Genomic DNA, 22,991 nt, shown 5'->3' with positions numbered 1-22,991 from the left:
CACCGGGTCATCCAAGTAATACCTCAGGTGAGTGAGGGTCGATCCCACGAGGATTGTTGGATTGAGCAAGTAATAGTTGTCTTGTAGAACTTAGTCAGGAAAATAGAAAAGAAAGTTGTTGTTGTAAGTGAATAAAACAAAATAACAAAGAGAGCAGTACAAAATTGGTGTAGAAACAATAATGAGAAATCAGTTAAGGTTTTGGAGATGCTTATCTTTCCGAATTAGTACTTCTTACTGACTATATTAACAACGAATGATTCATTCTATTGTAAATCTATAAGTGATTAACGCCAGGGTCAGTGGTCAATTAATCTCCTCTAATCCACATTAAATGACAGGGTCAGTGGTCATCTAATCTGAACACGGATGAAGCCACGCAATTCAATCTCTCTTGATCTGACTTAAAATGCCATAGACAAAGTCAGATCTTTCGGATCGGAGAATGAAGCTCTGTATTCTAGCCTTAGCGCCACAGAAACTTCAATCACCCAAAGCTAACCAGATTTTATGTCACATATCTAATTAGCGCAGGCAATTTGCAGTTTAGGTGATGTATTCTCAAGCTGTAGCTCAATATTATCCGGTCAGGGACTCACAAGAACTCATGTAGAATAAGGAGTCATACTTCCGTTTCACCCCAAATTCATTTAGACAAAGAATGAAAATACATCATATAATGGAATCAAACATATATTAAAATAGAAAAAATAATAATATTAATCCATGGGAACAACAGCAGAGCTCCTAACCTTAACCTAGGAGGTTTAGTTGCCCATAACTTTACAGAAAAACAACAAAGATCTATCTAATGGTGTATGTCTATAACCTGAGTGATCTTCTATTTAAATAGTAAATACTAACCCTAAAAGATGTTAATTTTAAATTCAAAAAGTACAAAGATAAGACTGGATAAGCTAAGGAGTGCTAAAATCCACTTTGGGCCCACTTTGGTTGTGTGCTTCGGTCAAGGCTTGGCGTTCAACTTGGAGAATGGGCGTTGAACACCCATTAGGAGGTGAAATCGCTGCCCTCTTCTCCCTAGCTGGCGTTGAACGCCAGTTTTGGGCGTTTTAACACTGGAGGCTGGTCCTTCTTAGGCATTGAACTCCAAATGTGGACGTTCAATGCCAGTTTTGGGCATGATTCTGGAAGAGAATTGTAGACTATCATATATTGCTGGACCGCTATGGAAGTTAGCTTTCCAACGCTGTTAAGACCGCACCAAATGGACTTTTGTAGCTCAAGATATGTGCTTTGGAATGCACGGAGGTCAGGATTGACAGCATCTACTATTCTTTCTTCGTCCCTAATCAAGATTCTGCCAAACTTGCCTGAAAATCACCTAAAATCATAGAAATAAAATATAACTAAAAATAACTAGAAAATGCTATGAAAACGGGTATAAGATATCCACTTATCCCAACACCAAACTTAAATTGTTGCTTGTCTTCAAGCAACCAAAAGCAAGATAGGACTAATTGGAAGGGAAAAATACATCAGGTCTTAGAGTTGTCAATGAAGCTCAGTTCTAATTACTGAATGTGGCTATTAACTCTTTATTTCTCAACAGCCTTGGCATCTCACTTTCTTTTGAAGCTCAGGAATATTGGCATCCTTTGGAACTAGAATCCGGATGATATTATTGATTCTTTTCTTTTAGTTTTTCTAAATTCTTTACCACAGCTTTTTCTTTTGGTGCTTTGCACCTTTTGAGCCTAGTCGTGACTCTAAGCGTTTTGTTTTCAAGTATTACCACCAGATACATAAACGCCACAAGCACTTAACTAGGGGAACCCTTTGGGTTCAAATTTGGCTTTGCTTAAATTCCCAAACAGTGGTGCCCTGAGTTCTTAAGCGCACTCTTAATTGCATTAGATCACGACTTTAAATGCTCAGTCTCAAGATTTTCTTGACACCTTCACACCACAAGAATTTAGTTAGGGATAGCAACTCATTTGAGCTTTTTAAGCTAATTTTTGACCCTCCTAACCATTGATGCTCAAAGCCTTGGATCCTTGTTCTTTTCTTTTTCTTTTTATTTTTCTTTTTCTTTTTTTTTCTTCTTTTTCTACTATTTTTGTTGCTTCAAGAATCAATCTTTTTTATTTTTCAGAGAGTCATTTCAAAATTCATTTCTCTTCAAGAGCCAACATGCTTAACTTCAATATCAATTATGTTCAGTTAATTCATACATTTAGAAAATAAAGATAAGGCTACCACATCCAAGCAAATAGAATAAATCATGAGATAACTCGAAACCTTATGTAATTAACTGCTTCTCTTTTCAATAAATTTTCTTTTAAGCTTGATGAGTGATACATAAGAAATATTATAACAAGAAAAAAGAAAAGAAAATAATACTAGAAAGGAAAGAAATACTAAATTTGATCACGCACTAGAATAGAAAACAGATAATGAGAAAAAGTACAAAGAAAATAGAAATAAAACAAATGAAGGGAGGATGAAACTAAACCACCTTAGTGACGACGGCTACTGCTCCCTCCGGAGAATCCTCTGGAGCATTTGAGCTCTTTGATGTCTCGCCCCTGTCTCAGCTGCTCCTCCCTCATGCTCTTCTGATGTTTTATTATCTGATAGGGGATGGCTGATTGATCTTGATGCTCTATCCTTATCTGATCCACAAATGAAGTCAGCTCCCCTAGAGATGTAGTCAATTGGTCCCAATAGTCTCAGAGAGGAAAGTACATTCCTTGAGGCACTTTTGGGATCTCTAGTGGAGGTGGCTGAATAGGCTCGTGCTGTGGTCCGTGTGCAGGCTCCCTAACATGCTCCATCCTCCTTCTTGTGATGGGTTTATCCTCCTCAATGAGGGTATCTTCTCCTATGCAAACTACAGCTGAATTGCATAGGGGATAAATGAGGTGAGGGAATGCTAGCCTTGCTTGGGTGGAGGCCTTCTCCGCTAACTTGTAGATCTCTTGAGGAATCACCTCGTGTAGCTTCACCTTATTTCCGAGCATGATGCAATGAATCATCACTTCTCTGTCAATGGTAACCTCAGATCGGTTACTTGTGGGGATGATGGAGTGTTGGATATGCTTCAACCATCCTCTAGAGACAGGCTTGAGGTTAAGCCTACCTATTTGGTAGGGCTTGTCCTGTGCGTCCCTCCTTCATTGAGCTCCTTCCACACAGATATCCACAAGCACTTGCTCTAGCCTTTGCTCAGAGTTAACCCTTCGAGTGTAAGAATGTGGGTCACCTTGCATCCGAGGCAACTGCAGCGCCAATCTCACACTTTCCAGGCTAAAATCTAGGATTTGTTCTCTGACCATGGTGTGCTAGTTTTTGGGCTCCGGGTTTACACTAGTGTCGTGGTTCTTGGTGACCCAGGCATTGGCAAAAAATTGTTACACCATTAATGTTCCAACTACTGAAATGGGATGGGCCAGAATTTCCCAATCTCTTCTCCAAATTTCTTTTTGGATCTCCAGATACTCATCTTCCTTGAGCCTAAAAGGAACCTCCGAAATCACCTTTTGATGCCTCACCATGTTATAGAAGTAGTCTTGATGTGCTTTGGTGAGAAATTTTCATGTTTCACAAGGTTCAGAGGTGGAAGCGGGGGCTTTTTCTTATCTCTTCCTTGAGAATTCTCCAGTTTTTGGTGCCATGGAGATTACGAATATAAAGCAAAAAGCAAAGCTTTCCAACACCAAACTTAAGAACTTGCTCATCCTCGAGTAAATAGTAACAAAAGAAAAAGAAAATTATAGAAGAAGGAAGAAAAAAAAGATAAAGAGGAGAGAGTAAAGGGGCTTCCACCTTGTGGGGATGGGGAAGGAATAAGGGAAGTGTATGATGGAAGAGGTGAAGAGTATGTAAAGTGTGTGTTTGAGGGATGGAATGAGGAGGCATTTATAGTGGGTGGGGGGTTTGTGGTTCGGTCATATGGGAGGGAAAGATAGGGGAGGGGGAAGTTTGAATTTGAAGTGGGTGGGGTTGGTGGAAAAAGTTGATGGGATTTATGAGTGTGTATCGGGAAGAGGGAAAGGTGATTGGGATGTGATGGATGAATGTGGATGGAATATTGGGTGTTAGAGGAAAGAGAGAGGAAGGAGTGAATGATAGGTGGGGTAGGTGGCCATTGGGTGGGACCCAATGGCTTTAAGCTTCGATATATGAGTTCCCTGCCTCCTCCTGGGCGTTCAACGCCAGGTTTGGGCGTTCAACGCCAAGTAGGCACACTTTTTTTTTAATGATGGGCCGTTCAACGCCAAGAATGGGCGTTGAATGCCCAAAGGGGACCAAAAATGGTCCAGAGCTGCTCCTGTATGGGCGTTGAATGCCCAGCTCTCCTTCCCTAGTAAAGGATATCTTCGTGGTCTTTTGTTTTCACTCCGAAGTGTTTCTGCTTCTGTTCTAGGTGCTACACATGATCACAAACGTTAAAAAGTAAGGGAAAACTATGGAAATTAATAGAACATACAATAATATGAAATCAAACTAAAACGAACGAAAAGAAGGAAAATAGGGATACTATACATATGGTTGGGTTGCCACCCAACAAACGCTTCTTTACCGTCATTAGCTTGACGGAAAGCTCTTTTACAGAGGTTCATAAAGGCTCAGATCTTCACCCCTCATGGTAAACTTTCTTTCTGTGCTCTCATGGATAAGTTTGACATGCTCCAGAGACAGGATCTTGTTCACAGTATGCGAAATGACTGGACTTCTAGTGAAGACAACTTGCATGCTAGGTGAGAAGTCTTCAGTTGGAATCTTCTTGTTCTGCCAGCCCTTAGGTACCTTCTTCTTGGTGCTTCCTTACTTCGTGGTTGGTAATAGATGCCCAACACCACACTTATGTTTGATGTCTGAGGGCTCTATAAGGCTCTGTACTTAGAGAGAGGGCTAAAACACTAAGTGTTACACAGTGGTACCTCCTTTATCAGAGAGAGACTGAGGGTTGGAGATCTTAAACAGGACGTGATCTTCCTATAGTCTCAGAATCAGCTCTCCTTTTTCCACATTGATTAAGGCCTTCGCGGTAGCTAGGAAGGACCTTCCAAGGATGATGGAATTGTCCTTGTCTTCTCCAGTGTCAAGTATCACGAAGTCTGCATGGAGGTAGTCTTCAACATTTACAAGGACATTTTCGACAATGCCATATGCCTGTTTCAGGGACTTATCTGCCATCTTCAGTGAGATTCTAGTGGGTTGTACCTCTTAGATCCCTAGCTTCGTCATTACAGAGAGAGGCATAAGATTAATGCTTGAGCCAAGGTCGCACAATGCCTTCTCAAGGGTGATGGTCCCTATAGTGCAGAGAATTAGGAAGCTTCTGTGATCTGGCATCTTCGGAGGTAGCTTCTTTTGGACCAAGGCACTGTATTCCTTGGTCAGTATCACAGTCTCATCTCCCCTCAATGCCTTCTTTTATGAGATGGCATTTTTCAAATAGGCCATAGAGGGGGGTTGCTTCTCCAACACCTCTGCAAAAGAGATATTGACTTGTAGCTTCCTGAGAACGGCCAAAAACTGAGCAAGTTGCTCATCCTCAGGCTCCTGTTGCATGTTTGGAGCATGTTGTTCTTCAGGCTCCTCCATCTTCAAGGGGACGTACATGGTGACACTCCCAGTCTCCTTGTAAGCCTTGATCTCCTTCAGTTCCTCAGTAGCAAGCTCCTCCTTGGGTTCGGCCTTAGCTTCCATAGTAAGGGCCTTGCAATCTTCCCTTGGGTTTACCTCAGTTTTGCTTTGAAGAGTGTTGGAGGGAATCTCGGGTATCCTCTTGCTCAACTGTCCTATCTGTATCTCCAAATTCTGAATGGAAGACCTAGTTTCTGCCATAAAACTTCGAGTGGTCTTGGAGAAGTTAGAGATAATATTAGCCAGGTTAGAGAGGCTCTGTATGGGAGTCTCCATCTGCTGCTTAGAGGGTTGAAATGGTCTGTTGTTGAGCCAGTTTTGGTTCATTCTACCCTGATTGTTGTTAAAACCTTGTTGAGGCCTCTGCTGGTCTTTCCACCCGAAGTTGGGGTGATTCCTCCATCCCTGATTAAAGGTATTCGAATAGGGATTGTTACTGAAGTTTTTGAAAGAGTTTCCCATGTAGTTTACCTCCTCCATGGTAGTCCACAAATTGTCATCAGCGTCTCTCTCATAGGTTGCTTCTTGAGAGTTCACAGTTGAGCTCCGCACTCTACTCAAGTGCTGAGAGATCATGCTGATCTGCTGAGACATGGGCTTGTTTTGAGCTAAGGTGACATCCAAAATGTCCACCTCCATGACTCCTCTTTTCTGAGTCACCCCATTGGTCACAGAGTTCCTCTCAAAAGTGTACATATACTGGTTTTTGGCAACCATGTCTTTGAGTTTTTGTGCCTCCTCATGCATCTTCTTCATGTAGAGTGAGCCACTGGTAGAGTGATCTAATGACATCTTGGATATTTCAGAGAGGCCATCATAGAAGATCTCTAACATGGTCCACTCTGAGATCATGTTAGGAGGGCATCTTTCTGATCAGTTGCTTGTTCCTCTTCCAAGCTTCATATAGGGACTCTACCTCTTTCTGTTTGAAAGTATGGACTTCCACCCTAAGCTTACTTAGCTTCTGAGATGGAAAGAACTTGGTCAAAAATCCGTTGAACACCTTCTCCCATGTGTCCAGGCTCTCCTTAGGTTGAGAATCCAGCCATAGGCTTGCTCTATCCCTTACAACAAAGAGGAAGACATGAGCTTATAGACCTCTGTGTTTACTCCATTAGTCTTGACAGTGTCACAGATTTGCTGGAAATTAGAGATGAATTTGTTGGGGTCCTCCTGCGGAAGTCCATGAAAATGACAATTTTGTTGTACCAGAGTGACCAGTTGAGGCTTTATCTCAAAGTTGTTTGCACCAACGACAGGTATGGAGATGTTGCGCCATAGAAGTCAGATGTGGGTGCAGTATAAGAGCCAAGGACCTTCCTTGCGTCTCCTCCATTGTCTGGATTGGGTGCCATGGTTGCATCTTTAACTTCTTGCTCAAGAGCTTCTGTAAGATTCCCTTTAGTTCTGCTGGCTTAGGCTTGTTGCAAACGCCTCTTTAAAAATCTCTCAGGTTCAGGGTCGGGGTCAAGAAGGGCTTCTCTATCCTTATTTTTGCTCATAAACAAGAAGAAAGAAACCAAGAAGAGGAAAAGAAAGGAGTCTCTATGTCAGTGTATAGAGGACTCCCTATGAAAAGCTGTAGTAAAGAAGTCAAATGAGATAAAGTAAAGAATATGTCAGAGTATAGAGGACTCCCTATGAGAAATTGTATTAAAGAAGTCAAATGAGATAAAGTAAAGAATATTCGAAAATAGAGGTGTCCTTAAGCTAAAAATTTTTGAAAATAAAAAAAGAGAAAGAAGTTAAAGATTTTCGAAAAAGGAGAAAGAGAAAGAAGAATTAAAGAGACACCAAACTTTTAAAATTAAAACAAACAATTAACTAAAAAGATCTGAAAATAAAGATAGAAGATTTGATTTTGAATTTGTTTTTAAATTTAAAAAGAGAAAGTCAAATGAGGATCATGAAATTAAAATTTGAAAGAAAGAGAAACTAACAAAATACTAAACTTTTAAAATTTGAAATTAAAATAAAGATAAGGTAACAACATTTTGAAAATTAAAGAAAAAGATATGATAAAGATCAAAGAAGAAAAGATAAACAAGAAAATTAAATTTAAACAACAAGATTACTAATGGTACTCCAAGCTTAAAATTTTGAAATCAAGAAAGAAAAAGATTCAAAATTTTTGAAAATTTAAAAGAAAAGTTTTTTTTTTGAAAATTTAAAAAGAAAAGAAAGACTCTAAAAAGACACCAAACTTAAAAATTTGAAATTAAATCAAAATATGATAACAAAAAATTTGAAAATTAAAAAGGGAAAGATAAGCAAGATTAGTTTTAAAAATTTAAAGGAAAAATACTAAAAGAAGACTAAAATAAAAAATTTTGAAATCAAACAAGTAAAAAACACAAAAAGATTCGAACACAAAGAAAGAAATAGAAGGTAAAACAAGATAGAAATCAAAAGTTCAAGAAAGCAAATAAGAATTTTTGAAAATCAATAGAAAGAAAAATGATTGACTAAGACTACCAAGAAACACCAAACTTAAAGACTTTGACACAAAATTCAAAAGAAAATGAATGATGACTCAGACGATTTTTTGAAAAATTTTAAGAAAAGAAATAAGAAACAGAATTAAAAGAAAAAATACTAAATGTACATGATCTAAGCAACAAGACAACTGGTAGTTTGTCAATCTCGAACAATCCCTGGCAATTGTGCCAAAAACTTGGTGTGCGAAATTTGAACTCGCACAACTTTACCGGCAAGTGCACCGGGTCGTCCAAGTAATACCTCAAGTGAATGAGGGTCGATCCCACGAAGATTATTGGATTGAGCAAGCAATAGTTGTCTTGTAGAACTTAATCAGGCAAATAGAAAAGAGAGTTGTTGTTGTAAGCGCATAAAACAAAATAATAAAGAGATCAGTACGAAATTGGTGTAGAAACAATAATGAGAAATCAGTCAAGGCTTTATGACTATATTAACAATGAATGATTCATTCTATGGCAAAGCTGTAAGTGATTAACGCCAGGGTCAGTGGTCAATTAATCTCCTCTAATCCACATCAAACAATAGATCAGTGGTCATCTAATCTGAACGAGGATGAAGCTCACGTAATTCAATCTCTCTTGATCCTACTTAAAATTCCACAGACAAGGTCAGATCATTTGGATCGGAGAATGAAGCTCTGTATTCTAGCCTTAGCACCACAAAATCTTCAATCACCTAAAGCTAACTAGATTTTATGTCACATATCTAATTAGCCTAGGCAATTTGCAGTTTAGGTGATGTATTCTCAAACTGTAGGTCAATACTATCCGGTCAGGGACTCGAAAGAACTTATGTAGAATAAGGGGTCATACTTTCGTTCCACCCCAGATTCATTTAGAAGAAGAACGATAATACATAATAGAATGGAATCAAATATATATTAAAATAGAAAAAGTAATAATATTAATCATGGGAATAAGAAGAGCTCCTAACCTTGAGCTAGGAGGTTTAGTTGCTCATAACTTTACAGAAAAACAACGAAGATCTTTCTGATGGTGTATGTTTATAACCTAAGTGATCTCCTCTTTAAATAGTAAATACTAACCCTAAAAGATGTTAATTTTAAATTCAAAAAGTACAAAGATAAGACTGGATAAGCTAAGGAGTGCTAAAATCCACTTTGGGCCCACTTTGGTTGTGTACTTCGGTCAAGGCTTGTCGTTCAACTTGGAGAATGGGCATTGAACGCCCACTAGGTGGTGAACTTGCTGCCCTCTGCTCCCTAGCTGGCATTGAAGGCCAGTTTTGGGCGTTCAATGCTGGAGGCTGGTCCTTCTTGGGTGTTGAACTCCAGATGTGAATGTTCAATGCCAGTTTTTGGCATGATTCTGGAAGAGAGGTATAGACGATCATATATTGTTGGAAAGCTCTAGAAGTTAGCTTTCCAACTCCATTGAGACCGCACCAATTAGACCTCTTTAGCTCAAGATATGCTCTTTGGAATGCACAAAGGTCAGGATTGACAACATTTACTATGCTTTCTTCGTCCCTGGTCAAGATTCTACCAAACTTGTCCAAAAATCACCTAAAACATAGAAATAACACGAAAAGTCAAAGTAGGATCCAAAAGATGAATTTTGAACTAAAACATACTAAAACTTAATAAAATATAACTAAAAACAACTAGAAAATGCTATGAAAAAGAGTATAATGTAAAACCTGGTTAATTAATGACTATTTAATCCATAAATGAGAATTTATTCTAGAAAGCCAAAAATGTGATTTTTATGGCTTAATATGATACAGGAGATTGAGACGAGAATTTCGATACCAATTTTATAGAAATCGGACCAAGATTGGACCAAACGGGCCAAATCGGGCCAACCGGACCCATATTGGGCCCTTGACCTAATCTAACTAAACCAAAATCCTAATTTTCTGCACTCTCTCTCCTCACTAAGCACTCATTCACGTTGAAAATGAAGGGGAAAGGGGGAAGAACACTCTCTCAAGTTCTAACCCTTGATTGATCTTCAAACCACCATAACTTTTGATCTAGAGCTCCGATTGTCACACCGTTTCTGGCCACGCGTTCACCGTGAAGAGCTCTACAAAACCCACTACCTTATTCTTAAGTTAAGCTACGATTTTGGTTCAATTATTCATCCCTTAATTTCGAATTTCTTGGAGAAAAGTGTTGAGATTTTGGGCTCTTTGATGTTATAGGACCCAACTCTCTTGAAGGAGAAGGTTAATCTTGTCTTCCTGAGCCCTGGGTATAGTAAGATTCTCAACCCTAGTATAATTTGTTGTTCTATGATGTTTGTGTATTGAGATGTTGTGTTTGGGTATGATAATTGTGGCTTAGATAGTGTGTATGTGAATATTGGAGATTGATTGAGATTTTGGAAAGCTTGAGAAAGGGCCTTGGTGTGCAAAAATCTGTGCTTGGAGGTGTTGAGACCTTGAGAGCTTATGGAAAAGTAATTTGGAAGTGCTCCGGTTGAGCGGGGAAAATCGGCTAAGGTATGGTCTCAGTTTCCTGTATCTAAAATGTAATGTGGTGTGAAAAGTTAGGCTAGAGGCCCTAGGATAGGCATTAAATTGTTGATGTTGTTGAATGATTGAGATATATTATGTGGTCATATATGTGATTATGCTTATTGATGCCTTGATGGTATGATGCATGAGAGATATGCACGTTGTGATATATGCTTGATGATTGATTGAGGTTGAATTGTGGGTGAAACAATGTTGATGGTGAGTATGATATTGATTATGTGTAATGATGGTTGATTGGAAATGGTGTTGTTGGAAATTGGTTTGAGAAAGAGTATATGACATGAAAATGTGCTTGAGATTGAGCCAATTGAGTGAAGTGGGTTAAAATGAAAGGATGGTGTTTTGTGAATTTGATAAAAATGCCAATGTATGAGTTGAGGAGGCTTGAGGTTAATTTTTGGTATGTTTTGGTTTGATTTCAAAAAGGGTTGAAATTGGTATGTTTTGGTTGATTTCAAAAAAGGGTTGAAATTGGTTTGTTTTGAAAATGGCACTTTGTGGTTTAGTAAGAAAATATGGTTTTTGGACATACTTTGGTGGAGCATAACTTGAACTCCGGATCCCCGTTTTGTGCCAAACTTGTTTAGAAATGACATTGGATCCAGGATGTTTATGCCGTTTGAAGAACGGGCAAAAAATGATTTGAAACGGAGAAGTTATGCCCATCGGAAGATTGGGATTTGAAACTGTGTAATTCTGCAGCTTTTAACTTAGTAAAATTTTTGGCAGAACGAACCCCCACGTGTACGTGTGGCCGACGCGTACGCGTCGTTTTTGAAAATGCACCATCCACGCATACGCGTCGATGGCTGCACCAAATGTCCAGCTAAATTCTCGAGAGTTGTGCGAGAATTATGCCAGTTTTGTGCGTGGGAGACAAACGCACCCAGGCGTATGCATGGCTGACGCGTAGGCACCCTTGGGCTTTTGTTACATCCACGCGTGCACGTCGGCGACGCATACGCGTCGATGCACTTTTAGCTTTTCCACGCGTGCGCGTGGGCGACGCGCACGCGTGACCCTGTTTTCATCCCAAAGTTGATTTTGAGTTTTAAAAGTCAAATTTCATACTTCTAAGCCTCCGATTTCACCCCTTATGTCTTAATTCTTTATGACATTCCTAGCGATGGAAAAGAAGCTAGGGGATGTGGCAACTTGTGAATGAAGAAAGGGGAAAAACTAATGATCAATGATGATCAAAGATAATTGTATGAGATATAGAGGATGGCGGTGGAAGTGCTTTATGTGCCATGAGCCGAGAGGCTGTATTTGTTAACAAATTGGCTGATTCTGGATTGAACTATGTGCCGGATGGCTGAGTTATTGCCGTGTTATGGCGGGCCATAATTGAATTATGGCCGAGTATGATTGCATATATGTTTATTGAATGAAATGTGAATGTTGCACTTCCATTATCTGAGACACGAGTTTCCCTGAAAAAAAGTAGTGGCTAGCCCCACATGCTCCAGGTGGAGACTCGAGACTCTGCTGACCCTATGTCGTAAGTGTGGTCGGACACTGTGAAAGTCCCGGATGAGCTCGCCCCCGTGAATATATACACCAGTGAGGGTGTTAGATATGAATTATGAATTATGAATTATATTGAGTATAACTCGAGTTGAAGATGCACGACAGAAGGACAATCCAATGGTTAGCTACCAGGACTTGTCGGGTTGGCTATATAACTGACAGATGATATCATCAGCCATTAGGACAGGCATACATCATATGCATATTATGTGAATTGTTTGAGATTGCCTAATTGACTGCATATTACTAGCTAATTGTCTAAATGCCGTATCTATTTCCTACTTGTATATCTCTTGTCTGATATAACTGTATTTGCCATATTATACTTCTGCTGGTGGTTGGGAGGTCTGAAGGAATTGGAAAGGGAAGTATTAGTTAGACTGAAGATCTTTAGTCAGTTGCCATTTATGGTTTAGTCTGTTTATAAGCTTTGAATTACCTGGTGGAAGTTCTAGGATTGCCTTCGGCTTTCCCAGGACATTACATGTTAGATATGTGGGTACCGTTACCATGATGGGAACCTCTGGTTCTCATCCATGTGGATTTTGTGGTTTTCAAATGCAGGACGTAAGGCTTCTCGCTAAAGCATGCTGGAGACTTCTGGATTAGCGAAGATATTTGTTTCTCGGGACTCTATTTTGATTTTATGCTTTTGCTTAGATACTTTTATCTCTACTAAATAATACAAACTATGATGAATTCAATTAGAGGAGGTTTTGGAGAATAGGTTTCTGTATTTATGTCCCTTTGGGTTTCCTTTGGGGTTTCTTATTTTATTTACATGTATATATTTCTATGCTCGGACCGGTTATCTTCGCAACCGGATTTTGAGTTTTGACATTCCTATTTTTAGCACTCCTTTGTATATATATATATATATATATATATATATAATCTCACGTTAGCTCATTTTCTTTATTCGTTACATTATCGATCGGAGTGTTGCGCTTTCGAGCTACGATTTTGTTTTATCCTTTTTCTTCAAAGGCTCTTAGTTATAACCATTATTCACACTACTATACGTACTAAATTTTATTTTAGAGGTCGTAATACCTTGCCATCTCTGAATTATGACTTAAGCATAAGACTCGGTATGGTAGGCACAACTAGAAAATGGATTAATGCAGACAGATTTACAGACGGATTTGGTCTTTATTACAGACATATTTTTGGTTACCGACGGATTTTGTCCCTCTGTAAAAGCCCCGTCTGAAATTATTTACCGACGGATTTTTATTCCGTCGGAAAATTACCGACGGATTTTTACCAGTTACCGACGGATTTTTCCTCTGTAAATTCTCCATCCATTTTCTGAAGTCGACAAACTTTCCGACGGATTTTCCCTCTATAATTACAGACGGATTTTTGGTCTGTAATTACAGACGGATTTTCTGACAGATTATCCATATGTAATTACAGACAGATTTTTCGACAGATTTTCCGTCTGTAATTTGAACTTTGGAGAATCATCTTACACTCTAATTATAGACAGAAAATCCGTCTGTAAATCCGTCTCTAAGGATAAAATAGATTTTTTTTTTATTTTTCTATTGCAAAATAAATACTTTAGATTTGTTTTCTAAATTTACTCCATCAAACACACTGTAAATTGAAAAAAAAAAAGCCAAAAATCACATAGATAAACATAATATTCATTACATAATACCTATAAAATGGATGTTATTTTTCAACACCATTATCCAATATTTCACTATCTCAATAAAAAGATACCCCAAAATTTCTTTTAAACTACAACAAAGAAGGGCAGGACTTTCAGCCTAAGTTTTAAAACTATTTCCTCATGCTCTCTTTAAAGTTTAAACTCTCCAATCTAATCTGAGTTACATGATTCTTCACTCCATGGTAGACTCCAATCTAATCTATTGCCACATCGATTTGCTCCTCACTATTCACAATAGCTGAATCACCAGCACCCTTTCTGTGCTTGTGTGGCTGATTCAAATCATTGTCCTTGATCTCCTCTAGGACATTCTCACCTGACACAATGCTTTGAAACTTCTGTCCCATCATCATCATTCACAGTCTCTATATTTTCATTATTTTTGTCATTGGACACTTCAGAATTCTCTTCTATCCCAGCCTCACGGAGGAGGGTTTCTATCGCGCTTATCATGTGTCTGTTAACCTATTGCAAAGGCCAGAAACAGCAGAAATACAATCGCAAGATCACATACAAACTGTAAATTGCATATTTATGAATGCTCCTCTTTAGAAGATTTATTTCTAAATGTGAACACCACCTAATTAAACTTGCCAACTCTCCATTGAATCTCATTTCAAAGAAGGCCTAAGATTTTTCAGTGACTTTGGGTTAACAAAAAATAGAACAAATTAAGAGTTGGATTTGAAGTTATCCACATTTGGTGTCAAATATAAAACAAGAAGCAAAAACAGATAGTCAATGGCAATAACATCCACCTTACTAATTAAAATATTTTGGGAGTAAAACCAAATTCAAGCTTTCCCAAATACCATCACGAACAATATGCTCAAACAATTAGAAAGAGACATGATGTACTACCTCTGGGTTCTGAAGAAATTCAACTATGTCAATTGAACATGAAGGGCATTTCATAACATTCTTCTGTGCTCGCAAGGTGCACCCACCTTCGCTTCCCCTCTTTTTGATAAAGCTTTTGCCAGAAAAGGTTGTGGCCACAAGGAGTTGTCACAGGGACGCTCAACACCTTGCGACACAAGAGGCAAGCAAACTCTGCAAAATTGATGAAGCAAGAAACAAAATTATATCAACTTAAGAATCTCATACATAGTAATAATTGCAAAGGCATCAAATCAAAGTGGTTTAAGAGATGGTTAAAGTCTTTATAGGAAAGTCCAAGGCAACATGTACCTTTCATAAGCCTATCTCTCTATTAAATTAATTAATTACAAAGATTTCCTAGTATCTTACTTGTATTCCCTTCTTACGCCAGCATTTCTCTATTCTATAAACTCCATCATACCTCACTCCGAATTGGGGTGCATAAGCAGATCGTTTTTCCTCGTGGGACCTGACAAAGATTGAGAACAACATGAACAAGGCAAAAATATTTACACAGAAGCACGAGACTCAGATGAAAGGCACGACTAAGACAATCCAAAAATATGAGCAAGCACGAGAATCAACTAAAAAGTTAAAACAGACTAAGCCATTCACATTCACACAGTACGTCAACACAAAATAGAAGAAAACTTTAGGAGAAGAAATAAAAGCCAAGGCAATGAAATAAATTGATTTTATTGCATATAAGCAGAAACAGATTTTGAACAATAAAGAAGCAATGTGGATATCTTCTGGCAAAGGCGTGCATAGATTTGGTCAATCAATTACATATATTTTGCTTTATATCTTTATCATAATCGCTGACGTTGAAATTGATATCTGCATCAATGCCACGGAACTTGATCGCAGCTTGATCATATGCCCTGAAAATTAAATCAAACTTGCACACTAAAATTCAAATCAATGAAATATTTTTCATTAGCCAAAAAGAAAAAAAAAAGAACCGATAACAAAATTACCTAGCTACAGCATGTGCTGTGTCAAATCCACCTATTCTTCAATCGCTGAGAGTGGGGGGTCACAGGGTGCATCTTCCAATTCAAGGTGGACAGAATCAGAAGCTCCATTCTCTGAATAGTCTTTGACTCAAACACATATTTTGCATCTTCAACCTGATGATAATTCATGATCAAATAATCACATTATTAGAAACGTCATGATGAGTTTTCTGATATAAAGGAGAAAAAAAAACACGTACTTGAAGGTCCAAGAGAAGAGGCACTTGAGTTTCTTCAACTTTAGCAGCCAAAGAGATGCAAGTGACAGAGGAAATCTCATTTAGAACAACTGAATTGTTAAAGAAAAGAAAAGAGGCATTGGAAAGCTTATTACCTTATCGAAGTCCTTGTTTATACTTTTTAGCATATGATCTGAGGGGTTTTGAAGAGCAGGACAAGGAAAACCATTGGAAGCGAAAAACTACATACAAGATGATGTTCTTATGATAGTATTATAGAAATGATGGGCATTGAAAATATGAACTAGTTAGTTAGTTGGTTCTTAGTTGTATATTAACCTGAATTGCAGCAGAAGCAGGTCCAATGTAAACTGTTTTGCCAGCAGAGGACAAACAGAGATTATCAAAGAATTGAAAAACTTCAGCACTAGGCTGATGGATTGATGCAATAACTGTCCTTTGAATGGCATCTTTATGATCAAGGGATTTAATTCTTTTCATGACATAGTAAGAGGCAGCAGTGTCAAGTCAGTTGGGGAGATCACTATAGCATAGTTTTTCCCATGAAAGACAACGGCAGCTAATCTTTGTAGTTGCTTCTTTAATATACACCACCATAGAAATTCTGTTATAAATCAATATTTCATGTAGTTATCATTGTGAGAAAACTAATCTCTATAGAATTTGTAACAAAAAATATGTAGTATCTTCAAATCATAAAATTAGTATCAGTACCAGGAAAGATAAGAACATGTAGATTTAAGAGCAAACCATCTTGTGGAGTCACGGCTCTCATAGTTCTTTATGGTATCCTACAGTTCAAGGGCTTCTAACACAAACTTCGTATATTTACTAAGTAAAAAGAAAAGAATAACAATGATATTTAGCACTTGAAGAGAATTTTATATATAGAACCTCATATCAATTTGCAATAAATTAATTAATCACTGAATAGCAATATAGTTCAATGCATTTATCCTTCAAATTGGGGCCCTGCATTATATTTGCACATATGAAACAAAAGTTCAGAGACGGAACCATAAAAATAAAAATCCTTTAAATGCATTGAACAATAATGATATTTAGCACTAAGTGGGGAGAGGAAGCTTCTTATACCCCTAATACATAGGTTATTTCATTTAAATCCAAGTCAGCACGAAACACACAATCATGTTTCACTGCAAGGAAATCAGAAAATCTATCAAAATTACAGCCAAAGCATAGGTAAAAATGATCAGAAGCTAAAATAAATAATGCAACATATATCATTCAAGAGTCCACAAAAAACTAATTTTCGTCTTTTTTACTATTATTTTGTACTCTAAATTTTGATAAAAAGCAATTCAGCAAAGAACTAATATAACTATTCAGTAGAGAACTCTAAATTTAAAAAACTTGATAAAAAGCAATTCAGCAGATTCAGACAAGAACAGGAAGGAGGAGCCAAAATCAATAGTCATAAGTCATAACAAGAACTGGAAGGAACAAGAACATGCAAATTCCAGATAAAAAATCTTAGCAATTCAAATATATAATTCATAAACAAACTTCATTCTATACCATAATCAGAGAAATTTTTATGTTTCAGATTTCACAAATTACAGGAACATACAAAATTCATACCTTAGAATTTAGAAACTCAGTTCTCTGCAGCAGCAACAGCTGATTTGCAAACATAAGAGCTCTCCTGGATCGTATTCTTTGATTTTCAACTTCAAGCAAAATAGGGAAAGGACAGGGTTAGCGCTACGGCTAGGGCTAGGGATAATGAAATCAGAACAGAGTCACAATGGAAGGGTTAGGGTTAGGGATGAGAAGGAGGCGAAGGCCTACCTGAACTAACAGTGATGAGAAGAGACGATGACAAACCTCTGGCGAGGAGAGAAGAAGCAGCGTCGAGAGCGGCGGCAGAGGGAGCTCGTAAGACAAGAGCACGACGGAGAGAGCTCGTGCGACAATGGTGATGAAGGGAGCAAACGCGATGAGAGCGGTTGTGGAGGGAGCTTGTGCGACGCGAGCGGCGGCGGTGGCGCGACAGTGGAGGACGTCAAATCTTCGATGGAGAGAGAGAAGCCATGGCAGTAATCCAAGAAAAACGTAAAAAAAAGTGAAATGAGGGATTGAGAGTAACAATAACCAATCCTTTATTTTAATATTTCCGAGGGATTATTTTAAATTACTGACAGATTTTCTGTTTGTAATAATTTTATAAAATCACAATATTCTGTTTATTTAATTACAGACAGATTTTCTATCTATAATTATTTTTGACAAAAATAAATTAATTTTTTCGACAGAATTATCGACGAATTTTTTTTCTGTCTGTAATTTATGCTAATTCATTTTTTTTGTTTTCCGACAAAAAATCCCTTTGAAATTCTGTCTGTATTTCCGTGGGATAAAATCCGTCGAAAATATCCGTCTGTAATAACTAGTTTTCTAGTAGTGAGGGTGTTACATATAAGATATCCACTTATTAGGCCAATAAATCAGCCCATTGTACACATTGTCAAGATTCCTCATTGTCTTCCTAGTGGAGTTCGATTCTATATTACGTGTAACTATAAAAAATATTACTCAAAATGCTTAATTTTATATTTTATTATAATGTTAACTCTCTGTGTAGATGTTTTATAAATAATTGAATGCTTATATTAAAATGCTTGTATTTATTATTTGTAACTATAAAAATATTACTCAACATACTTAATTTTATATTTTTTATTATAATGTTAACTTTATGTGTAGATATTTTTATCTATACCAATATATAACGAGAATACAGAAATTTGGTATCCAATTTCTTCTTCCTATTTTACCCATGTTTCCCTTTTATTAAAAAATGGGTTTACCCACGACAGAATTTAAAAACTGATTCACTTTTAATAAAAAAATGGCCATTACGTACTCAATTCTTTTTTTTAATAAAAAAAATTGGCTTTACCCCCTTGATAGAAGTTTAAAACTAATTAATTTTATTTCAGGTAAAACAAAAACTTAACATGTATTATGATAATTTATTTTTTTGGCTATAAATTTAATTTTTGCTTAATATCTATATTCTACGCTTTGAGAAATCTAGAAAAGGAAGCCATGATAATAGAGTTGGTCCAAGTAACAGACATCATAATAACATAATTTGTTGGCATTCTTAAAAAAATTAATTAAATTACAATACATGGTTTACATATTTCTTATATCTATTGTTTATCTTTAAAAAAAATTACATTTAAAAGAGTAGTCCTTAATCAAATCTATACCAATATATAATGGGCTATACCAATATATAATGTGGATAGGAGAGTTTGGTATCCAATTCCTTCTTCCTATTTTACCTTGTTTCTTTTTTGTTAAACACTGGATTCAATATAACAAACTTTTTGTTAAACACTAAATTCAATACAACAAATTGTTACTATGTCCTCCATCTTTTTTATCTTTTGATTCTATCTTTTTTTTATCAAAAAATTACCCCAAAATAGAGTATCAAAGTATTCACTTTCAATCCCACGACATATCTTAAAGCTGATTTATTTTTAATAAAAAGAACTACTACTACGTATTTAATTTAAAAACCGACTCACTTTCACCTTCAGTCATACTTAATCCCAAGAGAATTAAATTACTTTTTCACTCTCAATCTTGGTCCTGCAAACGTTTTTCTTCTCTGCATCTTGCTATCTTTCTGACAAATAGAAATAAAAACTTCACGAAATCAACAATCACGTCAATGTTGACCCACTTAGATAGAATATACTAGGCGAAGAAGACAAAACATGACCCAAGAATAAAAACAGCAACACCTAGCTAAAAGACGTGCAACTTATCGAGAGATGATTCGACAAGGAAAACAAGTTGCCATATCAACTGATACAACTCCGATTCTAACTCCAATGCCAAACACAGGTGGAGGTACCAATTAGGAAAAGTCTAGAGGGCCAGCAATTTTATCAAATTCTGGCCAGCATGTAACCATCAAAGAAAAGTGAGCTATTTGATGAAATCTCACATTAATCTCACACCATTAAAAGTCTCATTGATGGCTATTTGATGGCTATAAATTTTAAAAATTGCTGGCCCCCTAGCATTCCTCTACCAATTAACTAAGGGCTAGCCCGATTGACTATAATTAGACAAATAACCGGAGCTATCACCCATCGTCAATTTTAACATGATAACTAATTTTCTTTTTTATGAATTCAATTTGTTCTAAATAATTATATTTTACTTTTGAAAAATACAAGAATGAAAGCGCATGACAATAGAACTGACACAAGTAACAGAAATCATAATAACATAATTAGTTGGTATTCTATCATTGAGTATTATTATTATTACTATATATTGTAACAAAATTAATCAAATTAATATTACTATATATGGTTTATTTTATATCTGAGTAATATTATTTAGTTTTACATACAAATTTATACATACACAACAATTTATTCTTTAATCATACAACACAATCATACAATATATGAAGTTATAAAGTTAACATTAAAAATTTTGACTTTTTTAGCTATAAAAATAAATTTTTAATAAAATAAATTTAATGGTGAAAATAATAATAATAATAATAATAATAATAATAATAATATATTTTTTTAATATTCTATTTTCATCCTACAATATAATATATAATGTAATATATAATATTTATATATTCATATTTATATTTAACAAACAAGATTATGAATTCAATTATAAATATTTAAAAATAATAAAAAATAATGTCATGTAAGACTAATGACAAATAATAAAAAATTAATATTAAAAAAATGATCAATAGTAACGATCACATCAAAATAATGTAATATATAATATTTATATATTTATATTTATTTAACAAACACAGTTATAGATTTAATTATAAATATTTTGAAAAAATAAAATAAAAATATTCTCATAAGACTAATAATTACAAATAGAATAAAGAGACCAAAATATACATCCCTAATTTCTTACTATGTATATTTTTGAATTTGGGTGGATAGGTATATCTTATAAAATAAAAATTATTATTATTTAACTTTGCATACAAAATTATACATACACCACAATGTATTCCTTAATCAAATAACACATCAAACAATATATGAATTTATAAAGTTAACATTAAAAAGTTAGAATTTTTCAACTATAAAAATAATTTTTTAAAAAAATAGATTTAATGGTCAAAATAATAATAATAATTTTTTTTTAATATTCCATTTTCATCCTACAATATAATATATAATATAATATATAATATTTGTATATTCATATTTATATTTAACAACCAAGATTATGAGTTCAATAATAAATATTTAAAAAGAATAAAAATAATGTCATGTAAGACTATTAATAACAAATAATACAAAATTAATATTAAAAAGAAATGATAAATAGTAACGATCACATTAAAATAATGTAATATATAATATTTATATATTTATATTTATTTATTAAACACAATTATGGATTCAATTATAAATATTTTAAAAAATAAAATAAAATATATTCTCATAAGACTAATAATAACAAATAGAATAAGGAGCACAAAATATACATCTCTAATTTCTTATTATATATATTTTTGAATTTGGGTGGATAGATATATCTTACAAAATAAAAACTATGAAATAAAAATAAATTTATTGTTATAACTTCTAAAAAAATAAACTAATGGTACTCTTCAACTCATGTTTTTATTTATTATAAATTTATTACGAAAAATTGTATTCATATTTCAAATTCACGTAGATATATGAGTTAAAGAATTAAAAACAAAAGAATATCCCTTTGCATTCTTATATTAAAAATAAATGAAATTCTTTCATATATAAATACTATTTTATATAAGATAATTATCAAAACCTCTCAACCACTGCTAATTCAATCCATTGATCCAAGACAACACACAAAATTTGATAAGATATTAAATAGTACTCTTATATTAAAGTTTATCATAGTAATTTTATAATCAAAATAAAATTTATATATTAAAGTAATAAATCAATGTAACATTAAATTTTTTAACAATAATTTAATTTTTTTTTATTTTTTATGTTCTCATATTTTATCGCTTTGGTAATCATATATACTTTTAAAAAATTAAAAATAAAACTAGAATATATCTTACTTATATACAAACACAACGGTTAAAAAAGAGTATAAAGATATTCGTTTTTTATCCCCCGTATTTAAAAAAGTACTGCATAAATAAAGATTAACTTCTTTTATTATAAATTTTTTGTCCAATTGAAAAATTAACGAGTGATAAAATTTAGTAACGGTAAAATATATTCGTAATTTAAAAAAAATATAATTACTATATTAAATATTAAATATTATAAATCAATGGATAAACAACTTTCAAATTCTCGAATTAAAGACATTTACAAAATAAGTAATTTGATATACAACTATTAAAAATACTACTATATTAACCCATGACATTAATCATGAAACCTATCATTATTTTTTACTAAAAAATATATCTTAATTTAATAATATTAAATAGATAAGAAATCTTTAATGATAAAAAAAATCGTATCAAATCAAAATTTAATAACATGAGAAATATCAACGTAAACACAAAAAAACAAGGATACATTACATTATAACAAATAAACTATTTTTAAACATATATTTGTATTCTTAATTGTCGTAATTGATAAAATAGTCATCATATCATCAATTTATGGTAACAAATTAAAAAAACAAATTAAAATATCTCAAACATTAATGGACGAGATTCAAACTTTTGAAAAAAACACTATAAAAAAATATAATAGAAGCATAAAAAAAACTATTTGTATTATAATAAAGAAATACAGATCTATTCTAAAATAATTAAAGTCACTGATATTTTGTTTCACACAGTCAAAGTTAAATAATAATATGATAACTAATTCCTCTCTTATGAGTTTAAATTATGCTTATTATTGATATTTCTCTTTAAAAATATAGGTATGGAAATACATGGTAACAGAACTAGTCCAAGTAACAGATCCCTTGGTTAGTATCTTATATGCTTAAAACATATAAACACATTGATATAAGTTATTTTGTCTGCACATTAAATCTTCTTAACATAGA

General features: G+C 34.6%; 1 protein-coding gene across 6 annotated transcripts; it reads right to left on the bottom strand.

Annotated features, from left to right (window-relative positions):
* Positions 1-13,756: 13,756 nt before the first annotated feature.
* On the bottom strand, positions 13,757-17,790 carry LOC107621598 (ABC transporter G family member 1-like). 6 transcript variants are annotated; one of them, XM_088508276.1, is made up of 12 exons: positions 17,742-17,790; positions 17,532-17,620; positions 17,025-17,086; positions 16,644-16,760; positions 16,248-16,533; positions 16,064-16,150; positions 15,930-15,967; positions 15,691-15,843; positions 15,500-15,594; positions 15,080-15,179; positions 14,690-14,881; positions 13,757-14,293 (listed from the first exon to the last, which is right to left on the bottom strand). In XM_088508276.1, the coding sequence occupies exons 5-8, from the start codon at positions 16,407-16,409 to the stop codon at positions 15,786-15,788; spliced, it is 345 nt and encodes a 114-aa protein (XP_088364402.1). In that variant the 5' UTR covers positions 16,410-16,533; positions 16,644-16,760; positions 17,025-17,086; positions 17,532-17,620; positions 17,742-17,790; the 3' UTR covers positions 13,757-14,293; positions 14,690-14,881; positions 15,080-15,179; positions 15,500-15,594; positions 15,691-15,785. The 6 variants fall into 6 exon arrangements, with proteins under 6 accessions (XP_088364402.1, XP_088364408.1, XP_088364412.1 ...); XM_088508282.1 differs by lacking the exon at positions 17,025-17,086 and having other exon boundaries at positions 17,742-17,782; XM_088508286.1 differs by lacking the exons at positions 16,644-16,760; positions 17,025-17,086.
* Between the last annotated feature and the right edge of the window lie 5,201 nt (positions 17,791-22,991).

The sequence above is a fragment of the Arachis ipaensis genome, chromosome B10 (assembly GCF_059453495.1).
Source record: "Arachis ipaensis isolate K30076 ecotype BB chromosome B10, ASM5945349v1, whole genome shotgun sequence".
Lineage (NCBI taxonomy): Eukaryota > Viridiplantae > Streptophyta > Magnoliopsida > Fabales > Fabaceae > Arachis > Arachis ipaensis.
The sequence above is the reverse complement of the archived record's forward strand: the minus strand, read 5'-3'. Positions and strand labels throughout refer to the sequence as shown.